Source organism: Lissotriton helveticus, chromosome 6, assembly GCF_964261635.1.
Source record: "Lissotriton helveticus chromosome 6, aLisHel1.1, whole genome shotgun sequence".
Taxonomy (NCBI): domain Eukaryota; kingdom Metazoa; phylum Chordata; class Amphibia; order Caudata; family Salamandridae; genus Lissotriton; species Lissotriton helveticus.
The window spans coordinates 48,453,675-48,477,050 of NC_136067.1; the positions used below are offsets into that span (position 1 = coordinate 48,453,675).

A 23,376-nucleotide genomic window follows, 5' to 3' on the forward strand; every position below is an offset into this window, starting at 1 on the left:
AAGTGTGTTTTTAGTTTCTGCCGGAAGCTAATTTCAGACGGCTCCATCCTGAGATGCAGCGGGAGAGCATTCCAGTGCTTGGAGGCCAGATACCTAAATGAGCGTCCGCCCATTCTGGCCCTAAGGATGCGAGGAGTTTTAAACAACATCGCGCCAGACGATCTGAGGTTTCGGGTTGGGCGGTGAATGATAAGGAGGTCTTTTAGATAGTCCGGGCCTTTGTCTTGGGCAATGCGATGCGCAAAGGTGAGAACTTTGAATTTTATTCGCTCCCTGATGGGGAGCCAATGGAGTTTCGCCAGGGCTGACTTCCCCGAGGCTCTACACGGGAGACCTAGTACTAGTCGAGCGGCGGCATTCTGCACGCACTGCAGTTGGTAAAGGGCTTTTTGATTAAGTCCTATCAGCATGGCATTTCCATAATCCAGGTGTGGAGTCACCATAGCATGGACAATAGTTTTTCTGGCTGCGGGGGGAAGAAGGTCTAAGACGTTACGAAGAACCTTCAGTAGGCCAAAGCACCTCCCTGTGACCTTGTTGACATGGGTCATATACGAGAGGCTGGATTCCAGAGTTACACCAAGGTTTCTTACCGACTCCTTTGGGATAGGGGGACTCCCACAATGGTTGGCTTGTGCGGTCCTGTGGCTCTGGGTGGAACGTGGTGAGACACCACTTTAGTGGCCACGAAAGGGGAGAAAGGCAGACTGCATGGTGTGAGAAGTCGCTGCAATGCCTGAGTACCTGCCCATATCCCGAGAGTCCTTTAAGCACAAAAGCACGTTGTCCACCTTGTCACCAAAAAGGCAACAGCCATCGAAGGGCATGTCCAAAATGGTAGATGGGACATCCCCAGAGAAGCCAGAGGTTCTCAGCCAGGCGTAGCACCTTAGGGTTACCGACGTGGAAATCGTCCTACCCAGCGAGTCGACGGTATCCAGCCCACACCGGATGATGAACTTTGCTGCATCTCGACCCTCAGCAAGAGCGCAGGCGAGCATGGCCCAGGGCTCCTCTGGTCACTGCGACAGCACTTGCACAACCGTACCCCACACCGAATGTGTGTAATGGTCCAAGAGACATGCAGTGTTCACCGAGCGCAGTCCTAAGCTGGCAGAAGAAAAATTCTTCTTCCCTAGATGGTTAAGCTTTTTGGATTCCCTATCCTGAGGAGCTTTAGGGAAAGCGCTTCCTTTCTAGAATGAGACTTGGACCATCAAGTTCTCGAGGGTAGGGTGTTGGGAGAGGAGAAGTGGGTCGCCCGGTGCAAGGCGGTGGCATCGGGCAATCATCCTATCCACAGGAGCCCCTGTGCTGGGCTTGACCAGGAGCCCAGAAGGACGTTAGTGAAGGCCTCATTAAAAGGCAGCAAGGGCTCCGAAGAGGCTTATGCTGGCTGAATCACCTAAGTCAGGAGGTTAGTCCTGACTGCCACTGACTGCCACCGTAGGCAGCTCAAGGCCCAACACAACAAGCTCCCTCCTCCCTAGCCACGGTAGGGGGAGAAAGCATTCCAAGGTCTGGGGAGGTACCGAGACCACTGACATCACCCAACTCCTCCCTCCAGTCCGGCTCTTCAAGTTGGTCTGCCAGAGGCTCAACAGACCCCTCCCAGTACTCCCCACACTCCTCTGGCTGCCACTCAGGGCGATACGAAACACCAGGGAAGAACAGAGGTACCTAAGTATCCTCCGGTGCCGGTACCGGCATCAGTCAATTCCTGTCGGGCTCCGTGTCCTAGTCGGGAAGGAGGCTGGGGTCGACGCTGGGCAGGTGTGCAACCGGCATCAGAGGCATCATCAGAGGAATCAGCACCGGGGAAGGTACCGTGAGGTCGACCAGTGCCAATCCAGGCCGCCGGCATCGAAGGCCTAGAGCCCCCAGCTGTATCTGTGGGGCCCGAAGGCGCACCGGCAGAGTCGGACTGCCCAAAGATGGAGTGGAGGGCTTTGTAAAATGCACAAAGCTGGGCAGGGGATGGAGAGGGAGGGAAGCGCAGAGCCGTCCCAGCAGGCTCTGAGAACGACGACTCTCTGTATCCAGAGTCGCGTCAGACAACGGACGGGGAGAAGAAGAAGAGCGATGATGCTTCATCACCTTCTTCTTGTGCTTCGACTCACCCGATGACGAAGACTTCGATGACAAATGGTGGTGCTGGCTCAGTGACCGGTCCCGCAATCTTCCCCTCGACCAGAACCTTGACCTGCTCGGTGTCGACTGACGGGCCTCCAAAAGCCTTAGGGACTGCTACTGCAAAGACTAAGGGCCAGATGTAGGTAATTTCCATTTACCGATTCATAAATACCGACTCATACCGAATCGGTATTTCTGAATCGGTAAATGGTATGTAGTTAAAAAATCGGTAAAAGTTACCGATTCGGTATGACTCGGTAACCCAATTCGGTAATTACCGAATCGGACAATTCCGAGTCGGTAAATTTCGAGTCGATGAAACCCAAGCATTCCTATGGGCCTGGCCCATAGGAATAAATGGGATTCACAGAATCGGATAAATCCGATTCGGAATCATCCGAATCGGTAATTACCGAATCGGTAATTACCTAATCGGGAGTTTGAAAAACGCCATGTGAGCCTGCCAACCAATCAGGGACACCCTACACACCCCACAACCAAGGCCCTGAGAATCCAACCAATCAGATTGAAGCACCCCACCCCAGTACCTGGGAGTGGCCACACCCATGCAGGTGCAAACCAACAGAACAAACAATTTAGCAGAGGTGAGAGGAGCAGAGCATCCACAGGCAAGCAGTCACATCAAGGCCAAAAGGATGGTGGGGAGAGAAAAAGGAAGATCAAGTTCAGCCCAGAGGAACTACAGGTGGCTGTAGAGGAAATTGTAAGCCACTACAGCCAAATTTACGGGAGACAGTCTCTGCATGTTGCAGAGACTGTGAAGAGGAACATTTGGATTTCCATACAGGGCAAAGTGAATGCCATTGGTGTGACCCACTGGGAGATTGAGGACATAAACAAATGGTGGTACGACCTGCGCATTGTGACAAAAAAAAAGATTACAGCCCAGAAAAAGGATGCTGGTGTGACTGGAGGTGGCAGGAGCAAAGCACCAAAGCTGACAGCGATTGAGGAGCTAGTGGAAACCACCATGGAGCCAGAATGCATCCATGGAATAGGAGACCTGGACAGTACAGCAAAAGCTACAAAGAAACAAGGTAAGAGGCATGTACCCTTATCCACAACCATCAACCTGACCCCGTACCCCACTGTGTAGAATCATCACACTGCATAACAGCTCATACTTGGTGGCAGCAATGCATCAAGGTAGACGTAGTCATGAATACATAGATGCAAAGCATCCACCACATGACTCTGCAAGGCATGCCACACACATCACCAAACACACAATGTGCACTGGGCAAAGGTGTGTAGACTATTTATTTAAGAACTACACACAGATGAACAACAACATTGACCCTATGTCAATTTCATTCCACAGGAGAGTCCTCACGCAGTTCAGCACCACCAATGGAGGAGAGGGCACCAGCAACTAAGAGAGGGGAGAAAGAGAAGAGAAATTGTGGTCACAGCGCGGTAGAAGGAGGCAACGACACCACCCAGGAAGCCTCATCACCAGACCGACCCATAACACCTGTCCCACTTTCCCCTCTGTTGTTTGGATCTCCTGACCTGTCAAACACACCCATTGCAATGTCCAGGGTGTCCATGCCGGGACGGTCAAGTAGGCATGAGGAGCCCCCTTAGAGGATCCTGCAAACCTCTGAATCGGAGGATGAGGATGATGTCCCCCCAAACATTGCACCTGTGGCTGACAGGGCTAGACCACCGATTGCAGCAGGCGCTGCGCGCACCAGTGTTCTTGGCAGGAGGGCACGTGAGGGTGGGGAGGGGCAGGAAGGGGAGAGCGTCTTCTGTGGCCTGGAGGGCACAATGGTGAAGGTACAGCGCCAGCAGGCCAAAGCACAGTTAGCCATGCATAGGCAGGTTCGCTGCATGAACAGTAAAATGATCAACATGGACAAGGGCATAGGCCACATTGCATCGAGTCTGGACCAAATTGCAAAGGGGATTACAGACATCTCCACATACATGGGAGTACTGTCGGATAAGTTGGACAGGGACCATCTACAGCGTGGCAGGGATCGACAGTATATGCGTCAACAAACAAAGGCAATCAACAGATTTGCTACAAGTACGTCACTACTGTGCCGACGCTCTATTTCCATGCAGGATGCAATTGTGCACTGCTGCACAGACTTGACATGGGGCATGGGAAGAGTGACCTCTGCGATGGAGCAGATGCTCAACACTAACACAGGCAATGCTGGTGACACGGGTGTGGAGGAGACAGAGGGGTTAACCAGCAGGAGTGGCTCCAGCACACCAGTACCGGAGGTCCGCAGGAGCGGCAGGCGCTGCCATGCTGAGTCAGGCCCCATCAGGGAATCTGAAAGCCAGGCACAACAATCGCTCAATGTGGTGCGTGGACGGAAGCACTGACCTATGCTGCAGATTGACTCAACTGCACACAGTGACGGCTACTGAGCAGGATCAGCCAGAGACATTAACGTTGATGATGTAGTGAAGATTAAACTACACTTGTCAAACACTACACCTGTCTATGTGTAAAACATTACCTAGAAATATCGACGTGTAATTTCTGTCCGTCTCAATCTGCCATCTAGTGCTGCTGGTCCTGTTGCCTGGGGCTCTGCATGTTCTTGGTCATCATCAATGTTCTCGTGATGTGTCAACTCCACCTCTGTGCCTTCCTTGGTAGCAAGATTGTGCAAAATGGCACAGGTCACTATTATCTTGCAACACAGGATGGGGGTGTACTGTTGAGCACCTCCACTCTTGTGGAGGCAGCGGAACCTGCTCTTGAGGAGTCCAAATGTTCACTCCACTACGTTGCGAGTAGACCTGTGTGCCACATTGTATCGCCTTTCGGCTCTGTTGGTTGGGTTGAGGTATGGTGTGAGCACAAAGGAACACAGGGCATATGCACTATCACCTGGGAGGGAATGAGAGGTACATGAGTTACAATCACATTGCACATTCAGCTGCCATTCTTTACAGGGTGTGTTACACTTTTTTACCTAGCAGATATCCATCTCCAAAATCTCCAGCAACTAGCCATGTGTATATTCCGCTGTTCTGGAAAATGTAGGAGTCGTGCGTGCTCCCAGGAAATTTGGCCACTATGTCGGTGATGATGTTGCCTGCATTGCATATCACCTGCACATTGATGGAGTGCGTAGACTTACGGTTTCTGTATATGTGTTCGGTGGCTGCAGGTGGGCATAGGGGAATGTGGGTGCCATCTATGCAGCCTATCACATGCGGGAAGTGTGCCAGTCCATAAAAATCCGTTTTTGTTTTTGCAAGTTCCGCAGGTGTGTCAGGGAACCGGATGTAATGTCCCATTCTCTGCGTCATGGCATCCAGAAACTTCCTGAAAAACGGGACAGACAGCTCTGGGATACACCTCCTACTGCAGCTATCACACTCTGGTAGCTCCCAGAAGCCAGCAGGTGTAAGCTACACAGCACCTGGACATGGGGTGGGATGGCGTGGGCCCTGGGTGTTGGGTGATCCAGGTATGGGTGGAGGTCCCTTATTAGGTCCAGGATGGTTCTGGGGTGCAGCCTGTACCTCTGGAGTATCTCAGGCTCAGTCAATTGGCACAGAGTGATCCTCTTCCTGTATACCTGCTCCTCCCTTTGCCATACCCTCTGACCTGCAGCCTGTAGCCTTCGCCTCCTCGCAATCACATAGAGTGCCGCCATTTTTGCAACACTGTTGCATTTTGGGCCCTTTTTTATAGCCTGCACATGGTTACCACCTGCTTTCAGTCCATGGTAAATACCGACTCTTAAATACCGAATTTCCTTGAATTCGGTATTTTTGGCCTTTCCTACATCTCGATGGGCTTTTTTTCCGATTTCTTATTTACCGATTCGGTGAATAAGGTCTCGGTAAATAAGGTATCGGTAAATACGGATTTGGTAAATATGTATTCGGAAAATACAGATTTGGTATTTTACCAATTCATATTTACCGATTCGGTATTTTTTTGACACCTACATCTCTTTTTCTCAATACCGGTCGGTAACGGGCGATTTTACCGATTTTGGGCCGTTACCGACCGGTATTTGGCTACCTACATCTGGCCCTTAGGATTTACTCCGGCAGTCGGAGCACGATGTCGGGGTGTGGTCGAGCTACAGTCAGCAAAGGCACACGAGGTGCGGATCTGTGACCGACAACAGTTTTTGAAAGGAGTCATAAGTCTTGAAACTGGGTCGAGAACTTGACATCCCTCGTGCACCGGGTCATAGGACTTCAAAAAAGATGTGGACAAAAAGTCAAAAAACTTTAGTCAAAAAATTACTAAGGGTACCGATCTCTCCGGATCTGCGCTGGCTGGCACGGAAAAAGAAAGAACTGACCTCAGCGCATAGGGGCGGCATCTAAGTAGATACCGCAACGTCATCCCAGCGAGCATGACGTCGAGGATGTCGCGAAGTCGACCAACACCACCAACCAACGCCATGGAGGGCTTGATGAGAAAAAATTCTCATGATCCAGTCTGACATCTGGGGATAATTCTAAGGTAAGGAAACTAAATCTAATAGTCTCTTTCAGATTCTATCTCCTCTGCTTGCAGGTGCTTCTCAACTTGAATTCACCTTCGGGTTCCACCGGACACTTTCACCTTCCCCAGCAGCGGCATCTTACTGAAGTCCTCCGTTGGGTTTGACAGCGGTTTCTGATGCAAATTCCTACCTATATATCCGGCTTCCCTGGTGTAGGTATCCTTGTTCCTAGGGTATCCACTGGTTGGGTGACTCTGCAACCTTCTGTCTTCCACAGGGCTTCTTCAGGTTCCACTGGGAAGGGTCCTTCTACTTTAAAATTGCAATTGCGACTTACCCATTGACTTGCATTAATCCAGCGGTTGTGTTCCCTGTAGGAGAGAAAGGATCTGCTTCTTATAGTTACCCCCCACTTTTTGCTGATGTTTCACTGTTTTTCGCCTTTAGTCTGGCTGGGACTCTGCAATCCAGGACCCAGCCTAGCTGTTTCCTCTCTAAAATGATTCCATGTATTTTTGGTACACTCCAGTTTGGTTACTTGGGTAACCTTATGAGTCCCTAGTATATGGTACACTAGGTACCAGGGGCATAGGTACCCCAGAGGCCTAGCAGAGGCTGAAGCATGTATTATGCCACTCATGGGTAGCCTTCCAAAATGACACCACAGGTCTTCTACTGCAGCCTATGTAAGGTGGTGTTTCACCCCTTACTTAGATATAGGTTCCCTATATCTAACTTAAATCACTACACATATAAACGAATCAGTCATCCCTATGGCAGGCATTATCAATCATGAAGGCAGGGTGCTAGGTTTTGTGTGAGAGGGTGTCCATGCACGAGCAGGACCCCACTGCAGTATCGGAATCTATTCTCTGGGGTTTTTCTGTGGTGCAGCCAGACCATATACTCTTAAGTGCAGTATAACCTCGTGGTAAATGCTAACTTTGGAATGGCTGCAAGGAAACATGTTGTGTTTGGTGTCAAACACTTTGGAATCACAACCCCCCTCCCCCAGTTCTGGCAGCGGGGGTATGATTCCACCCATCTAGAGGGAGAGACATGTAACACTGGTACACCCGGTACCAGTTTAAAAGAACCCTGGCATCATAATATGGATGCTGCAGCCACGGACACCAATCTGCCCTCCTATTGGTGGATGAAACTCCAGCAGGGGAGGCCTGGACAATAAGTTTCCTGTCACAGAGAGGTGTCACCACCTCCCAGGCAGGCTTTTGTATTGGGGTTGGGTGGGTACATTCAAAAAGTAGGATGGGGGCACATTTGGTGTTCTTGTGCATAGCCCAGTTCAAACTGGCTGCAGGGGCTATCAGCCCCTGCTCTGGCGCGAAACTGGACAAAGGAAATGGGTGTAGCCACCACTCATTCCAAATCCTCCCATAGGTGGGTCCCCAGAGTTTGTCCCACCCCTTCCTTTGGTATAAGAAAGAAACCCCTTGCAAAGGGACTTTAGAATACACCTGGACGAAACCCTGATACTGAACACTGGAACTTCGACGATCTGCATGACGCTGGATGACTGAAGAATCTCCCTTAGAGTAAAGGAGTTACTCCCCTGCATGGCAGGCACCAAAGACGCATCTGACCGGTTTGCATCTCCGAAGCTCCCGCCAGACTACGAAGTATTTGCAACACAGGAGGTGTATTTCCATACTTCCCCCGATGCCGACCCGAGTCCCCAGCAAAGCAGAGACCTGCAGCCCTTGTGTGTACCGTGGATCCAGACCTCTATTCACCATGCACATTTGCAAGTGCATCAGCTTCTTGATGTTCCTTGAGGCTGTGCATTGGGTAGCCCAGACCCCGAGCATCTTTTCCTCTGAAGGTTGCTGGCCTACACTCCACAAGTGTTCCAAGAGCTTCCCCTTTGTGATTTTTGTTCGAGGTACCTTCATGATCCCTGGTTTGTCGACTGGTGGGTCCCTGAGAAGGCAACTTTGACTTTCTTTGGGCTTCCCTTGTTGCTCTAGACCTGTCCTGACTCTCCACCACTTGGTGAGTCCCCTGGACATTGCTGGTCCACACAGAAGCATCTTTTCTCCTTCTGTGTGGGTTGCTGTTGCCAAAGCTTGTTGGGTCCAATCCGTGCACCGACACCACAGCACTCGACATCCTTTGTGGGACAGCTCGAATCGAGCTCCTGGTCATCGTCCACGCCTCCTGGTCCTCGTGGCTGCAGAGTCAAGCTTCACCACTTCACACCTGAAACACCCGACATCGGTGGGCATTCGTCTATTGTGCCCCTGGTCACTGGCAAGTGCCCCAGACTCTGTACCCTCTGCTTTCAGGTTCCTCACATCTTCGATCCAGGATTGGATCACACCAGACACTTTTCTTCTCCACAGCAGCAGCACTATCCAGCAGCAGATTGCCATTGAAATCAACGACAATTCCCAACACCAAAATACAGCTATGCACCCGGTTTCCCTGGGTGAGGTAGCTTGAGGACAACAGTGCTCCCGTGGGTGTTATCCCTAGAAACCCTTAAGTCTGAAGGGGTTTGCTCAAAGTCCTCGCCTAAGGGACCTGCTAACCTTCAGAAGACTCCTCAAGACCTGGCTCTTCGAGCAGTAGCAGCACCTCCCCCCCCCCACCCCCAGCGCCTTGAGACCCTCACGGGTAAGTAGTGCGCTTTACAAATGTTCTGATTCATTGATCGAATATCTTTAAAATTCCAACCACGACTTTCCCCATTGAAACAATGGCATCTATCGGCTGTGTTCTCGCACTGCACGCATCCCAGTGGGTCCCCTGTGTCACTACCTTGAGTGGGTCCTTGTGGTCCCAGAGATTCTACAGGCTCTAGGCCTTGTGTCTAGTCAAGTTGTGGTTCTTATACCACTTTCTTAATATATGGTTTGGTTCCCCCCCCAGGGCCCAATGTATATTGTGCTATTTACTGAAGTTCTAAATTGTTGAAAGTGTGTACTTTGCTCTGTAATTTCATACAGAGATTACTAGAGAGTGTTTAGAAATAAATACATATATTTTATATATATATATATACCATGTGTGGTTCTCTTTTCATTTAGACATTCAAGAAGTTATAATATGGGAAACCAAGCTTCTTTACACTCCTTCACGAGTTAGCCTGAAGGCTGCTCTCCATAGCTACCAGTAGGATAGCTTTCAATAAAGGTTGTCTTAAACCTATCATCAATAAGGGTTGTTTGTACTGGTGCAAGGTGCCCACTAGAATAGTGGACAGCATGTGCCAGGCCAACTTCTCACATTCACACTCTGCACATGGCCTCCGTGTGGCTCCCGATTACTTACCTTGAGTGGTTCATTGGGTCCCTGGCACTTCTACATCTTCTGGTATAGTCTTGACTCGAGTTGTTGTTTTTATATCGCTATTTTGGTATATGGTGTGGCTTGCCTTTGCCACGGCTTGTTGGTGTTCCCACCAGACACCGACCCCTCAGCACTCGACATCCTTCGTGGGACAGCTTGTACTCGGGTTCTGGTCTTCCTCAGCGTAGCCTGATCCTCACAGCTGCAGAGTCAAGGTCATCGTCATCTTCCTTGAAGCACCCGACATCGGAGGGCACTTGTCTTCCAAGTCTCCTGGTCACTCCTGAATGGCATAGACTCTGGTCTCTCTGCTTTCAGGTACTCCTCTTCAAGAATCCACGTTTTGATTCCCACGGACACTTCTCCTCTTCCAGCAGTGGCACTTTCCTGAAGTCTTTCATTGGGTTTGACTGTAGTTTCCGACACCACTTCACACGTAAGCACCCAGCTTCCCTAGTGTAGGTAGCATGGGTACTAGGGTATCCACGGGTGCGGTAGCTCTCCAACCTTCTGTATTCCAAGGGATTTCTTCAGGGTACAATGCAAGGGTCCTTAATCTTTGAAAATCCAACCACGACTTGCACATGGAGTTGTACGGAGCACGCGATCGTGTTTCCACACTGCACATGCTCTCCGTGGGCTCCCTATCTACTCACCTTGTGTTGGTACTTGGGGTCCCAGCACTTCTAGATCATCTCAACAATGTCTTAACTCTAGTCATGGTCCTTATACCACTTTCTTAGTATATGGTTTGGTCCCCTCCTGGGGCTTCTGTGTATTTCGTGCAGGCCTGGTCGTAGTTCGCAGAGTTTAGCTACGTGAAATTCAGCGAAGTTACAACAAAAACTCTGTGAAGTTCTGCGAGTGGTGGAGTGCAGTGCAAACTGCAGTTTGTGCTGGTATTCCTGCAGCTTGAGTAGAAAAGTAGAAATTGTCCCCGAGCGGCAGCTCGCATTCCTTACCGTTTGCGATCGCGAGCAGGGAAATAACTCTGCTGCTTTTCGCAAAGCAGAGTTTTCTGTACTCCCCAAACGGAGCGCAGTTCACCGCCCAGGCATAATTTCGTGCTATTTACTGTGTTTCTTTGCTAAAGTATTGTGCGCATTGTATTTATCTCTATGTTGGAGATATTGGAACGTACTAGAGAGTATTATATAATAAATACATATTTTTATAAATACTTGGTCTGGTTGTATTTCAATTAATCTTTAAAAAAATGCTCTGAGGTCAATGCACAATCTAATTTTGCCCACTTCTCGGTTTGTCCTCGGTTTGTGGGCTACGACCACTGAAGTTAGCCATTCAGCAGCTTTTACCCTAGCCATTCATTGTTAGTAAAGAAAATGATATACTGCTGTAAGTTGTTTCAGCACAGTTGAAACAGCAATGACTAAAGACTTCACGAAATGGGTGACTAGAGAGAAATAGTATAATAGCTCTAACTGTTTACTGTCTGCATAACTAAATGATTGTGATACAACTACTATGCACCATGTACCTCCATACCATGTTGTACCTTTGCTACGTGTACTGGAACTAAAGTCTCCCACAGAGAATATTATAGCTTATTCCGACATGGCCAATATTATTCTTCGAGGTCATCTTGCCTTCAGTGTGGCTATGGGTGTCTGTTTCTCAAGAGGTGCATTTCGTAGATAGCATGGCTTGTACCAAGAGTTGTTCCACAATGAAACCACAGTGATACTGATCAAACCTGCAGCAATGAACATAATTTACAGCCTTTTTCAATTGTTAAGAAAAGAAAAATGACTTACCTGTCTATCTGGAACCATCATAGCAACTGTTCTAAACATAATTTTCAGATTTTCTGGCAGTTCCTGACGCCCAGCATAACCAGGGTTCTACAATAATATGTAATCCTAATTAAATGCCAATTTAAAATGTTTTTTATATTTACAATGTTAGTTAAAGATTTTGAAACAGGTAGACAGTATAATACGTTTGTACACACATTATTACACATCAGGATGGTGGCTGAATCCTTGATTCATGAATTCAGATAAGCAATATACTATTGTATTGGAATGTGTTCAAGAATTACATCTGAATGCAACCCAGAATCTTTGACTAGCTGCACCTAAGTAGGATTTAGGAACGATATCAACATTTCTTTTACCATAGGTACGAAACAGACCTTCATAAACTAAAACATTCACCTCTTAAACTGTATAGCAGTCGTCATGCACACATATTTTTATATTCATACACACACACATATATACATATACATATATATATTCACTGAAAAAACCATAGGTTATAGACCATATATAGTTAGGAATTAGCATTTACAAAACCTTGAAAATTCACTGAAAAAACCATAGGTTATAGACCATATATAGTTAGGAATTAGCATTTACAAAACCTTGAAAATTCACTGAAAAAACCATAGGTTATAGACCATATATCGTTAGGAATTAGCATTTAAAAAACCTTATTTTACCCACACAAAACCATTGAAATTCCATATATAGTTAGTTGCACTAACTATATATCGCGCACCCGCAATCCACTGCTGATGATGTCACATATTACATCATTCATGACATGGTCAGTGACATCACTGATGACATCACTGATGACATCTCAAATGACATCACTGATGACATCACTGATAACAACATCCAGTGATTTTTTGTTTCTGTAAAGTTTAAATATGTCTTACATATTGAAGAATGAGTGGATGTATAAGTGTCTGGACGAAGGATTTAGTAGGTGCATGACTAACTGTATGAGTGAGTGATTAAATGTGTCTCACTGAGTGCATGGGTTAGTGACTAAACTGTCTTAATTTGTGCATCATTATGTCTGTTGTTCTGTAAACTGCTGCATGTGTTGATCAGTAGCTGTATGAGTAACTATATGGGTTATTGATTGATTGCCCAAGTATTTGTATGGGAGACTGAGTGTGTGTGTGGCTGGCTGGGAGGTGTGTGACTCTGTGCAGATCAATGTGTACTTGTATCAACGATTGTATAAGAAGGTAAGTATGTGTTAGTATATGTTTGAAAATGTAAGGTGCTCTATGTTTAACTGTATAGACAAGAAAATGGAAGTGTCATTGATTCTTTACATGACTGACTAGGTGAGTGAGTAACTCCATGGATGAGTGGCAGACTGTGAGTGTCTGTATAGGTGTATGAGTGCATATGATAGTGTTGTAAAGATGAGTGATTGTATGTATGAATGATTGTATGGGTGAATGAGTGAAGGTGTGTGTAGACGTAGGAATCAGTGAGTGCGTATGTAGTAACTAGTATTGGTGTGTCAATGGTTTCAAAAATTATACTCTGTATTTAACACTGGGTGAAACAGAGGTTATAATAAAATGTGAGGAGATGCATTGTATTGTCACATGAATGATATCATCAGTGATGTGGTCATTGATGTCAAATGAGATGTCATCAGTGATGTCATCAGTGATGTCATTTGAGATGTCATCAGTGATGTCATCAGTGATGTCACTGACCATGTCATGAATGATGTAATATGTGACATCATCAGCAGTGGATTGCGGGTGCGCGATATATAGTTAGTGCAACTAACTATATATGGAATTTCAATGGTTTTGTGTGGGTAAAATAAGGTTTTTTAAATGCTAATTCCTAACGATATATGGTCTATAACCTATGGTTTTTTCAGTGAATTTTCAAGGTTTTGTAAATGCTAATTCCTAACTATATATGGTCTATAACCTATGGTTTTTTCAGTGAATTTTCAAGGTTTTGTAAATGCTAATTCCTAACTATATATGGTCTATAACCTATGGTTTTTTCAGTGAATTTCAATGGTTTTTTAATAGCAAATATCATAAGCTGTCGAATGTCAAGTACGTGGTAAGTAAAAACATTTTCGTGTTTATGCACACTGATCTGCTTTGAATGCTGCCCCCCCCCTCATTTCTATTAGGAGTACTCTCTCTTTGCAGATAGTGAAAGGTAGTTAACGCAGGCCTTTGCCCCCGTTGTAATACGTCGTGCCTGCTTCTCTCTCCATTTGATTGATTGTTATCCAAGCATTTACTGTTTTAGAATTGGTTCTCTTTGGTTCATTCTCTATTTACAAACAAACACAGAGTCGCAATACTCTGTTTAGTCTTTGCAGATAACGAAAAATCGTTAGAAAAAACAAAAGGAATCAAGCAAAATCAGTAGGCCACTAATGGGATCTCTTTTTGACCTCGCTAAAATAGAAACATTAAGAACAACCCCTCATGACAAATACGAAACTAGTGAGATGAACTGAACTCCACACCATGATGGCTGCAATACAGCTCGGCTCCGCCACCCACCCCGCCCAAAATAACGATAAAGAGCGGCTGCCATGATTGCTCGCGGAATAGCCACGACGGAGCTACGAAATGGTGGTGCTCTCATGCTAACGCCAGCTTCAGTCTGAAACATCCAGAAACACTGTAGACTACCAATTCGATCAGTTCCGGTAGCGCCCCAATGTAACCCGGTAGAGAAGAACTAGCCCTCCCCTCTTTGACTGATGGTTCTTGTTGCCTGTCCCTTCTGTTGTCATTTAACAGAACTATTTAGCCTGCTGAAAGGGGTTGTGTTCCGACCGCTGGTTGGTGGAGACATTTTGACTATATTCTGGACCTGCGTTGTCGCGTAATGCGTCATATGACGTGCCGCGTTAGCGCATCTGGAAGTCATCCGGGGCGCGACGCGCAGCGCGTAACGTAAGCATAACAGGTCATGTGACTTGTTAATAAAACTTTTCATTGGTTCATTTTACTTTTCTTATTCTAATGATGAAAGGCTTGGTCATATGACCTAAAAATTACGCTTTTTATTACTTCCGAACATTATTTTTTCTTAAATATATGTTATAATGTTCCAGGCTAATGTACTTTCCCGGAAAATTTACAACTGTCCTGCAAGTAAAATATATTCTTTTTTCGAGAAAAAGGGCGTTTCTTCGTCCCATGACGGAGCCGTTGAGCAAAAGAGGGTCGACCTGCTGTCTTAGTCGCCGATACGCCTGAATATGAGATTCTTATCGATCACTTTATGTTGCAGGAGTAGAAAACACAACAGCCCTTGACCATTTATCTTTACTGCGTTCCTGCGTATTATACCTTTTACCCTTCATGTGATTGGTCTGCTTTATTTCACTTGCCTTTTAATGATTCTAAAACAGTGACTATTATTAAAAACTTTACCAATGTATATACTACTACCATGTTTTCTTTTAAAAACCTTTATTGTGAAAATTTCATTATACAAATACGAGCCTATAACCACGTGGGCCGGCCACGGAGCAAACTGTAATCGTATATGATGAGTAGACATTTACACTGTAGAGGAACGTAACGGGCGGGCCATTAGGTTGCAAGAACTAAGGTGTCTAACAGTTGCGGAATCGGTGGACGTACATTTTATAATTAAAATACGACAGGGCCAGTTACAATAAAATTATCTAGATATACATTTGCTGGCAAGTACCATGCGTGACGTTAATTCGAACTTTCAATAGTACAGTAATCAATAACACATCAGAACTTAATATCAATAGGGATGTCGAAATACTCAATCAATTCTCGTCCCCGCCCGCCATGTGCTTCAAAATTGCATACGTATCTCGTGATTTCAAGGTTCTGCAACCAGTACACAACAAGGAGTTACGAGTCCCATTTATTCCGGCGCCATTTTGGGCGAGGACGGGCAGGTCCAGGATATAGTCAAAATGTCTCTACAAACCATCGACTATGATGATGTTCATATGCTGTATTTATAGAGTAACACTCATCTGTCCACATGAAATTAATTTGCCACAATCTAAACATGTCATTTTAATCTTTGCAAAGTTCTTCTAAATATTTGGGACCGTTTCCCTTGCCTCTGATGCTGTCAGTGCCACTTCTTTGATGAATGTACTGGCAGGTCGGGGGTTCTCCTCCAAATCTCTCTTTTATGCAGCACTATAATTAATTGGTGCCACCTCTCCATATGACGATGCATGGTATAGTTACCATAACTATATTTTTTTTCGGTTCCTCTGGAGAGTACATCGTGGCAGATGAAGCGTATAACGTACCGGGCATTTACCTTTTTTTGCATGTAGAGGAAAGGAAAAAAAAATCGAGCGTCCGAGTTCTAAGGTGTCCCAGGGCCATTTTAGTGGACCAGGCCCAAATCCAAAGAACAGGCCGCCATTTTGAGAGTCCTGTTGCAGCCGCCTGTCGCTGTAGCATCAAGAGCGGCCAAAACTCAGCTGAATGGCAACTGAAACGGTAAAGGGGCGCCCCACTACAGCAGACGAGCCTCCACCTAGGAAGGCCCGTTCACGCCGCCTCCCCCCCCCCTTCGGGCACCCCACGTTATTCGGAGCAGTATTGTAGGATGGCCACACCAGTGCAGCAACTTGCTAGACACCACCTCGGTGGTAACTGAATCTCAGCGCCTTGTGGTGTCTTCTATTCAGAAAACATTGTTGTGCTGCCTTCGACCTATTCGCCGCAAGTGCACACGCAACTCAGCTGCATAGCTTGCTAGACACCACCTCGGTGCTAACCGAATCTCAGCGCCTTCTGGTGTCTTCTATTCCAAAAATATTGTTGCGCTGCCTTTGGCCCCATTCGCACATCGGTCCGCTACTGCCGCCATCTCACAGGCCAACGGGGCGCCCCACGCCGACTTTCAGCATTGTAGGATGGCCACACCAGTGCACCTTACTAGACACCACCTCGGTGCCATCCGGATCTTGGCATCTCAGCGCCTTGTGGTGTCTTCTAGTCAGAAAATATTGTTGCGCTGCCTTTGGCCCCATTCGCACATCGGTCCGCTACTGACGCCATCTCACAGGCTAATGGGGCGCCCCACGCCGAGTTTCAGCATTGTAGGATGGCCACACCAGTACAGCAACTTGCTAGACATCACCTCGGTGCCATCCGGATCTTGGCATCTCAGCGCCTTGTGGTGTCTTCTAGTCAGAAAATATTGTTGCGCTGCCTTTGGCCCCATTCGCACATCGGTCCGCTACTGACACCATCTCACAGGCCAACAGTGCGACCCACGCCGACTTTCAACATTGTAGGGTGGCCACACCAGTGCGGCAACTTACTAGACACCACCTCGGTGCCATCCGGATCTTGGCGCGTTGTGCTGCCTTCGGCCTATTCGCACATCGGTCCGCTACTGACGCGAACTCACAGGCCAACGGGGCGCCCCACGCCGACTTTCAGCATTGTAGGATGGCCACACCAGTGCTGCAACTTGCTGGACACCACCTCGGTGCCATCCGGATCTTGCCGCGTTGTGTTGCCTTCGGCCTATTCGCACATCGGTCCGCTACTGACGCGAACTCACAGGCCAACGGGGCGCCCCACGCCGACTTTCAGCATTGTAGGATGGCCACACCAGTGCTGCAACTTGCTGGACACCACCTCGGTGCCATCCGGATCTTGGCGCGTTGTGTTGCCTTCGGCCTATTCGCACATCGGTCCGCTACTGACGCAAACTCACAGGCCAACGGGGCGCCCCACGCCGACTTTCAGCATTGTAGGATGGCCACACCAGTGCTGCATCTTGCTGGACACCACCTCGGTGCCATCCGGATCTTGGCGCGTTGTGTTGCCTTCGGCCTATTCGCACTTCGGTCCGCTACTGACGCCGCCTCACGTGCCAACGTATTTTCTCCGCATTTTATACCCTATGCCGCATAACAGGTCATGTGACTTGTTTATAAAACTTTTCATTGGTTCATTTTACTTTTGGTTTCCTAATGATGGAAGGCTTGATCATATGACCTAAAAAAAAAACATTTCATTGGATGAAAACTTTTTTTTTCCCAAACGATGAAAGCCCCACCTTGTTTCTGGATGTTTCAGACTGAAGCTGGCGTCAGCATGAAAGCACCACCATCTCGTGGCTCCGTCGTGGTCATTCCGCGAGCAATCATGGCAGCCGCTCCCCACCAGAAGCCTGCAGGAGTCGGGGGCCCCAAAAACTTTTGTTGAATCCTCAAGGCGGAGGGGACGCTTTCGAGAATGGGGTCCAAGACCTAGCAGACAGTCGTCCGATTTCCAAGGTGTCCCAGGGCCATTTCAGTGGACCAGGCCCAAAAAGAAAAGAGCCTGCCGCCATTTTGAGAGTCCTGTGGCAGCCGCCTATCGCTGCACCGCAAGAGTGGGCGCAACTCAGCTGAATTGCGGCTTTTGACACAGTGGACCAAAAGCGGACGGAATGGCAACTGAAACGGTAAAGGGGCGCCCCACTACAACAGACGAGACTCCACCTGGAGAGGCCCGTTCGCGCCGCCTCCCCCCCCCCCCCCGGGGCGCCCCACGCCGTTATTCGGAGCAGCATTGTGGGATACCAAAACCAGTGCGGCAACTTACTGGACATCACCTTGGTGCCTTCGTTCTGCTGCCTTGGAACTATTCGCACAACGGTTTGCTACTGATGACCCACCCCCCGCGACGCCCCACGCCGGATGCCGAAATCAGTGCGGCACCCAGGCAACATCACCTGGGTGCCGTCCAGAAATCTGGACGTTGTGCTGCGTTGGGACTATTCGCACAGCCGACCGCTACTTTGTTGTTTTTCCCTAAAAATGTTTATATGTTTTTACTGTTTTTGTTTTGTTGTATATATTTATAAGTTATTAAAGTTTTATAATCTTACTACTTTGTTGGAGTGCTATATATTTTTAATGTGACACATAATTGTAAAAACTTTGATGTACAAAGAGTCATCCCTGGAATCTTCCGCTTCAGGCTCGGTCCCCTCCCCAATCACAATACAGGATGGTTTTCAGATAGTAGGAACGCGTGTGCTGTGACGGATCTCATCGAGTGTGGGCCTTGATCTACTATAACTCCTTTGAAGAGGGGTGATTCTTTACAGCTGGGGCCATAAACTACATCTGCAGGGCTAGCTGATAGCCTAGGACCGGCCTGGACAATCGGACACAGAGGAAAAGGAGTGTCAGAGGGTGCGGTAGTGAATAGGGCGAAAGGGAGGTGTCGGGCGGGCACAGGGTGTGATTCTCAGGGAAGAACAGCGCAGATGGGGGGAGGTTTATTACCCATGCATAAGACAGAGAGCGGGGGTGACCAGTGCCTGGGGGAGATGCTTGCGAGGGTGGGGAGCCATGCTAAGGATCGACAGCGTGCAGAGAGTGGGTCTGGTCAAGTCATCTAAAATGGCTGCCGTGCACGACAAAACTGTGGCATTTGAAAAAAGGCAAGATGGCGCAGACAATGTTTTTCAACACTTCCTGATTTCCTTCGAATCGAACGTTAACAGACGTTGGGGCATATTACCAAAGTTAAGTGATATTTATCCCTAACGATGCTTAGCAACAAATTTTTTACCGCTAAGCATCGTCAGAAATTATCGCAGATAAACCTTGCTATTATCAAGGTTTATCGCAAATGCCATAAAAAACGACCGCAATGCATTAATATCGCTGAAAACTCAGCGATATTCATGCATTACCGAGCTAATGCTCTTAGCCATGTTATCCACCTCCCATTGGATAACATGGCTAAGAACTGCTCAGGGCAGGTGGTAGCTTTTGGAGATATTCGCGCTTAGCACGAATATCTCCAAAAGTTGGTAATAGGAGATAGCGATGTTAGCGACTGTTTCAAGTCGCTAACATCTTGGCATGCCCACTTTGCATGTCATTAGTGATAAATATCACTGACATGTAAAGTGGGGCCCAAGATGGTCGCTATCTCCTACTAGCGGTCGCTAACTGGTGTTAGCAACAGCTAGGTAATACAGAGATAATTTTATCTCCGCGAAGCGGAGCGCTGTTACAGATATATATCTTTTTTTGAACGTTAATTTCTCAAAATCCACTGAAGCACATATATTGAGACCTAGCAAAGGCACATTGAGCTACCAGTCCCTACAATTTTGCCAAGTTTCGTGCAAATCCATTCAGCCGTTCGATTATTATTATTATTTTTTTTTTTGCCCCGCGGGGCCCTTTTAAAACCTCCACATCAAACCTAGGGGGTCAGGGAGGATCTACTATGCCCCCTTATGGTCATTTGCCCCTTCGCTTTGGCCTCCTCTTGTCTCTCGATCCTACCGAGAGACAAGATGGCGGCCGCTACGGACTGTTTGGAATGTTTACAGACGCCGGAGAACCAATCAGCTTCGCAAAGCTCCGTAACGCGAAAAGTACGCGAAACGGAGCGCTGTTACAGATATATATCTTTTTTTGAACGTTAATTTCTCAAAATCCACTGGAGCACATATATTGAGACCTAGCAAAGGCACATCGGGCTACCAGTCCCTAATATTTTGCCAAGTTTCGTGCAAATCCATTCAGCCGTTCGATTATTATTATTATTTTTTTTTTTTGCCCCGCGGGGCCCTTTTAAAACCTCCACATCAAACCTAGGGGGTCAGCGAGGATCTACTATGCCCCCTTATGGTCATTTGCCCCTTCGCTTTGGCCTCCTCTTGTCTCTCGATCCTACCGAGAGACAAGATGGCGGCCGCTACGGACTGTTTGGAATGTTCACAGACGCCGGAGAACCAATCAGCTTCGCTTCACAAAGCTCCGTACCGCGAAAAGTCCGCGAACCGGAGCGCTGCCCGGTCCGCTGTTACAGATATATATCTTTTTTGGAACGTTAATTTCTCAAAATCCACTGAAGCACATATATTGAGACCTAGCAAAGGCACATCGGGCTACCAGTCCCTACAATTTTGCCAAGTTTTGTGGAAATCCATTCCGCCGTTCGGGCTAAAAGTGAGGCCAACCGCCCTATGGAAAACTCAATGTTAAAAACACGTTTTGGGACCCCCCTTTTTTCTCGGCCCCCCCTTGACGAACCCCCCCCAAATTTTCAGAGGCTGCTCAGAAACGAAATGTTCCATTTTCCTGAAAATTTCAGCCAATTCCGTCCACAAACGCCAAAGTTATTAGACATAGAATTTTCAAAAATCCCATAGAGAAAAAATCCTAACTATATATACCTACTGGCGACCGCAGCAGGAGGGCACACGACGGTACTCAGCAACAGCTTTCAAAGATGCAGCCTGTCTTTCTCCTCCACCTCATAAGTAAATCGCCAACGCGTTTCGGGGACTAACACCCCCTTCTTCCTGGGCCAAAAACCAACACCTGAGGCTCACATTGCATTTCTTGCTTCCGTTTTATTTGGTACATGTCGCTGCCCCAAGTGGGCGTGGACTTAGTGCACACACAATTCAGTGCATGGTGGGACATGGAGTCCTAATGTGAGCGTCATTCGTAACTTTAAGTAAGTTCAGATGTAAGTCATTCATTTAAAGTTCATTATTTCCTATAGTAGGTAGTGGTGAACAAAAACGGGCTTAATTTGCATACAGAGCAACGTGCTGACACTGTCCCGATTGTTCCAAGGACTGCAGCCTCACGTCGCTGGTTTTCCATTTCGTTCCCAGCAGGTGATGGAGCTCCTCCCCACGGCCAGGCTGCCGTGTACAATGTTTGTAATCCAAGATGCCCTGAAGCAGCAGGAGGGCACACGACGGTACTCAGCAACAGCTTTCAAAGATGCAGCCTGTCTTTCTCCTCCACCTCATAAGTAAATCGCCAACGCGTTTCGGGGACTAACACCCCCTTCTTCCTGGGCCAATAACCAACACCTGAGGCTCACATTGCATTTCTTGCTTCCGTTTTATTTGGTACATGTCGCTGCCCCAAGTGGGCGTGGACTTAGTGCACACACAATTCAGTGCATGGTGGGACATGGAGTCCTAATGTGAGCGTCATTCGTAACTTTAAGTAAGTTCAGATGTAAGTCATTCATTTAAAGTTCATTATTTCCTATAGTAGGTAGTGGTGAACAAAAACGGGCTTAATTTGCATACAGAGCAACGTGCTGACACTGTCCCGATTGTTCCAAGGACTGCAGCCTCACCTCGCTGGTTTTCCATTTCGTTCCCAGCAGGTGATGGAGCTCCTCCCCACGGCCAGGCTGCCGTGTACAATGTTTGTAATCCAAGATGCTCTGAAGCAGCACCCCCACACCCACACACTCCCCACACACACCTCACACACGCACACCTCCACCCACACCTAAACACCCCCACACCGACACCTTACACATCCACACCCACACCCACACATTCCACACACCCACACTCATACACACACCTCACCACCCCCCCAACACACACACACACACGCACACACAGATACCTCACAGACACACCCCACACATCCCACAGACACACCTCCCCCCCCACACACACCCACACCTCACAGACACACCCGCACATCCCACACATACACACATATCCTACACACATACCCCCCACACCCACACCCCCCCACACACACCTCACCCACCTACACCTCCACCTACACTCAAACACCCCACACACCCACACCCACACACACACCTTACACACCCACACCCCCACCCACACCCACATACCCCATACACCTACATACACCTATACACCTCACCCCCCCAGACACATACACACACACACCTCACAGACACACCCCACAATCCTCCACACACCTCCCCCCCACACATGGGGAAAACTCAGTGAAACAGTAAAATGATAATTTAAAGTGCTTAGAGGTAGGGTAGATCTGAATAGAATTGTTGTGTTGTGTGGGTGATTTAAGTACCAACATGTAGGTACCAATGCAGAGTTTTAAATTCAATGTACACCTTTTTTATGTAGATATCTAGCATGTTGTTACAGAAGTTATTGTGGTATATGGAATCCATACCATAGTCTGTCAGGAAAGCAGAAACAGATCCTTTAAGTACTCCCTGAGAAGAGCTAGGGGATCATGGGTAGTCTACCCTGCTCCCTTATGATGTTTTAAAATTGCACAGTATACTGTACGTTTCACTTTATACTATAATATAAACATAATCATTTTGGTAGTACTTCATGAATTAGATATAAAAATGAATAATGTCTCAAACAATTTTTAATTATTAAATAAAAATGTATTGGTTAGAATTCTATCATTTCTCTTACAACAACTTCACTGCTCCTCTCTCATCGTTCTTCATCCCATTTCTTTTACTCTGGTTCCATTACTATCCCTCATTTCCTTTCTTTCAATGTCCTTCTCTTTACTTTCATCACCAAATTATTTTCTTTCAGTACCACTGTTTTAGTCGTCTTCTCCTCTCTTTCCTTTTTTTGCTCTCTTACTCATTTCCTTTTCTCACTCATTGTACTCCACCTCACTCAGTTTTTCTCTAGTGTGTCTGCCTACTAACTTCTTCAGTCCATTTCCCTCAATCGTTGTATATTATCCTCTCTCCCTTCATCCTTTCACTCTATGACTGTTCTTCACTTACTCTCAGTTATCTTCTATTCCTCATTCTTCTAATTGCATCCTTAATTAGACTGTTTTCTGTCTCAGTCATTATCTTTTTACTTACTTCTGTTTCCTGATTTAGTTTTGCTAACTCACATTGTTTTAGTATCTTTCTTACCTTCAGTTCATTTCT

The 23,376-nt window shown here is 47.2% G+C and overlaps 1 protein-coding gene across 7 annotated transcripts in view; it reads right to left on the minus strand.

Moving 5' to 3' along the window:
- DNAH8 (dynein axonemal heavy chain 8) overlaps positions 1-23,376 on the minus strand; it is a 10,041,960-nt gene that overhangs the window by 4,383,414 nt on the left and 5,635,170 nt on the right. For all 7 annotated transcript variants that reach the window (XM_078647354.1, XM_078647353.1, XM_078647356.1 and 4 more), the window contains one exon: positions 11,684-11,770. In XM_078647354.1, coding sequence (XP_078503480.1) covers positions 11,684-11,770 — 87 coding nt within the window. The remainder of the gene's footprint in view (positions 1-11,683; positions 11,771-23,376) is intronic.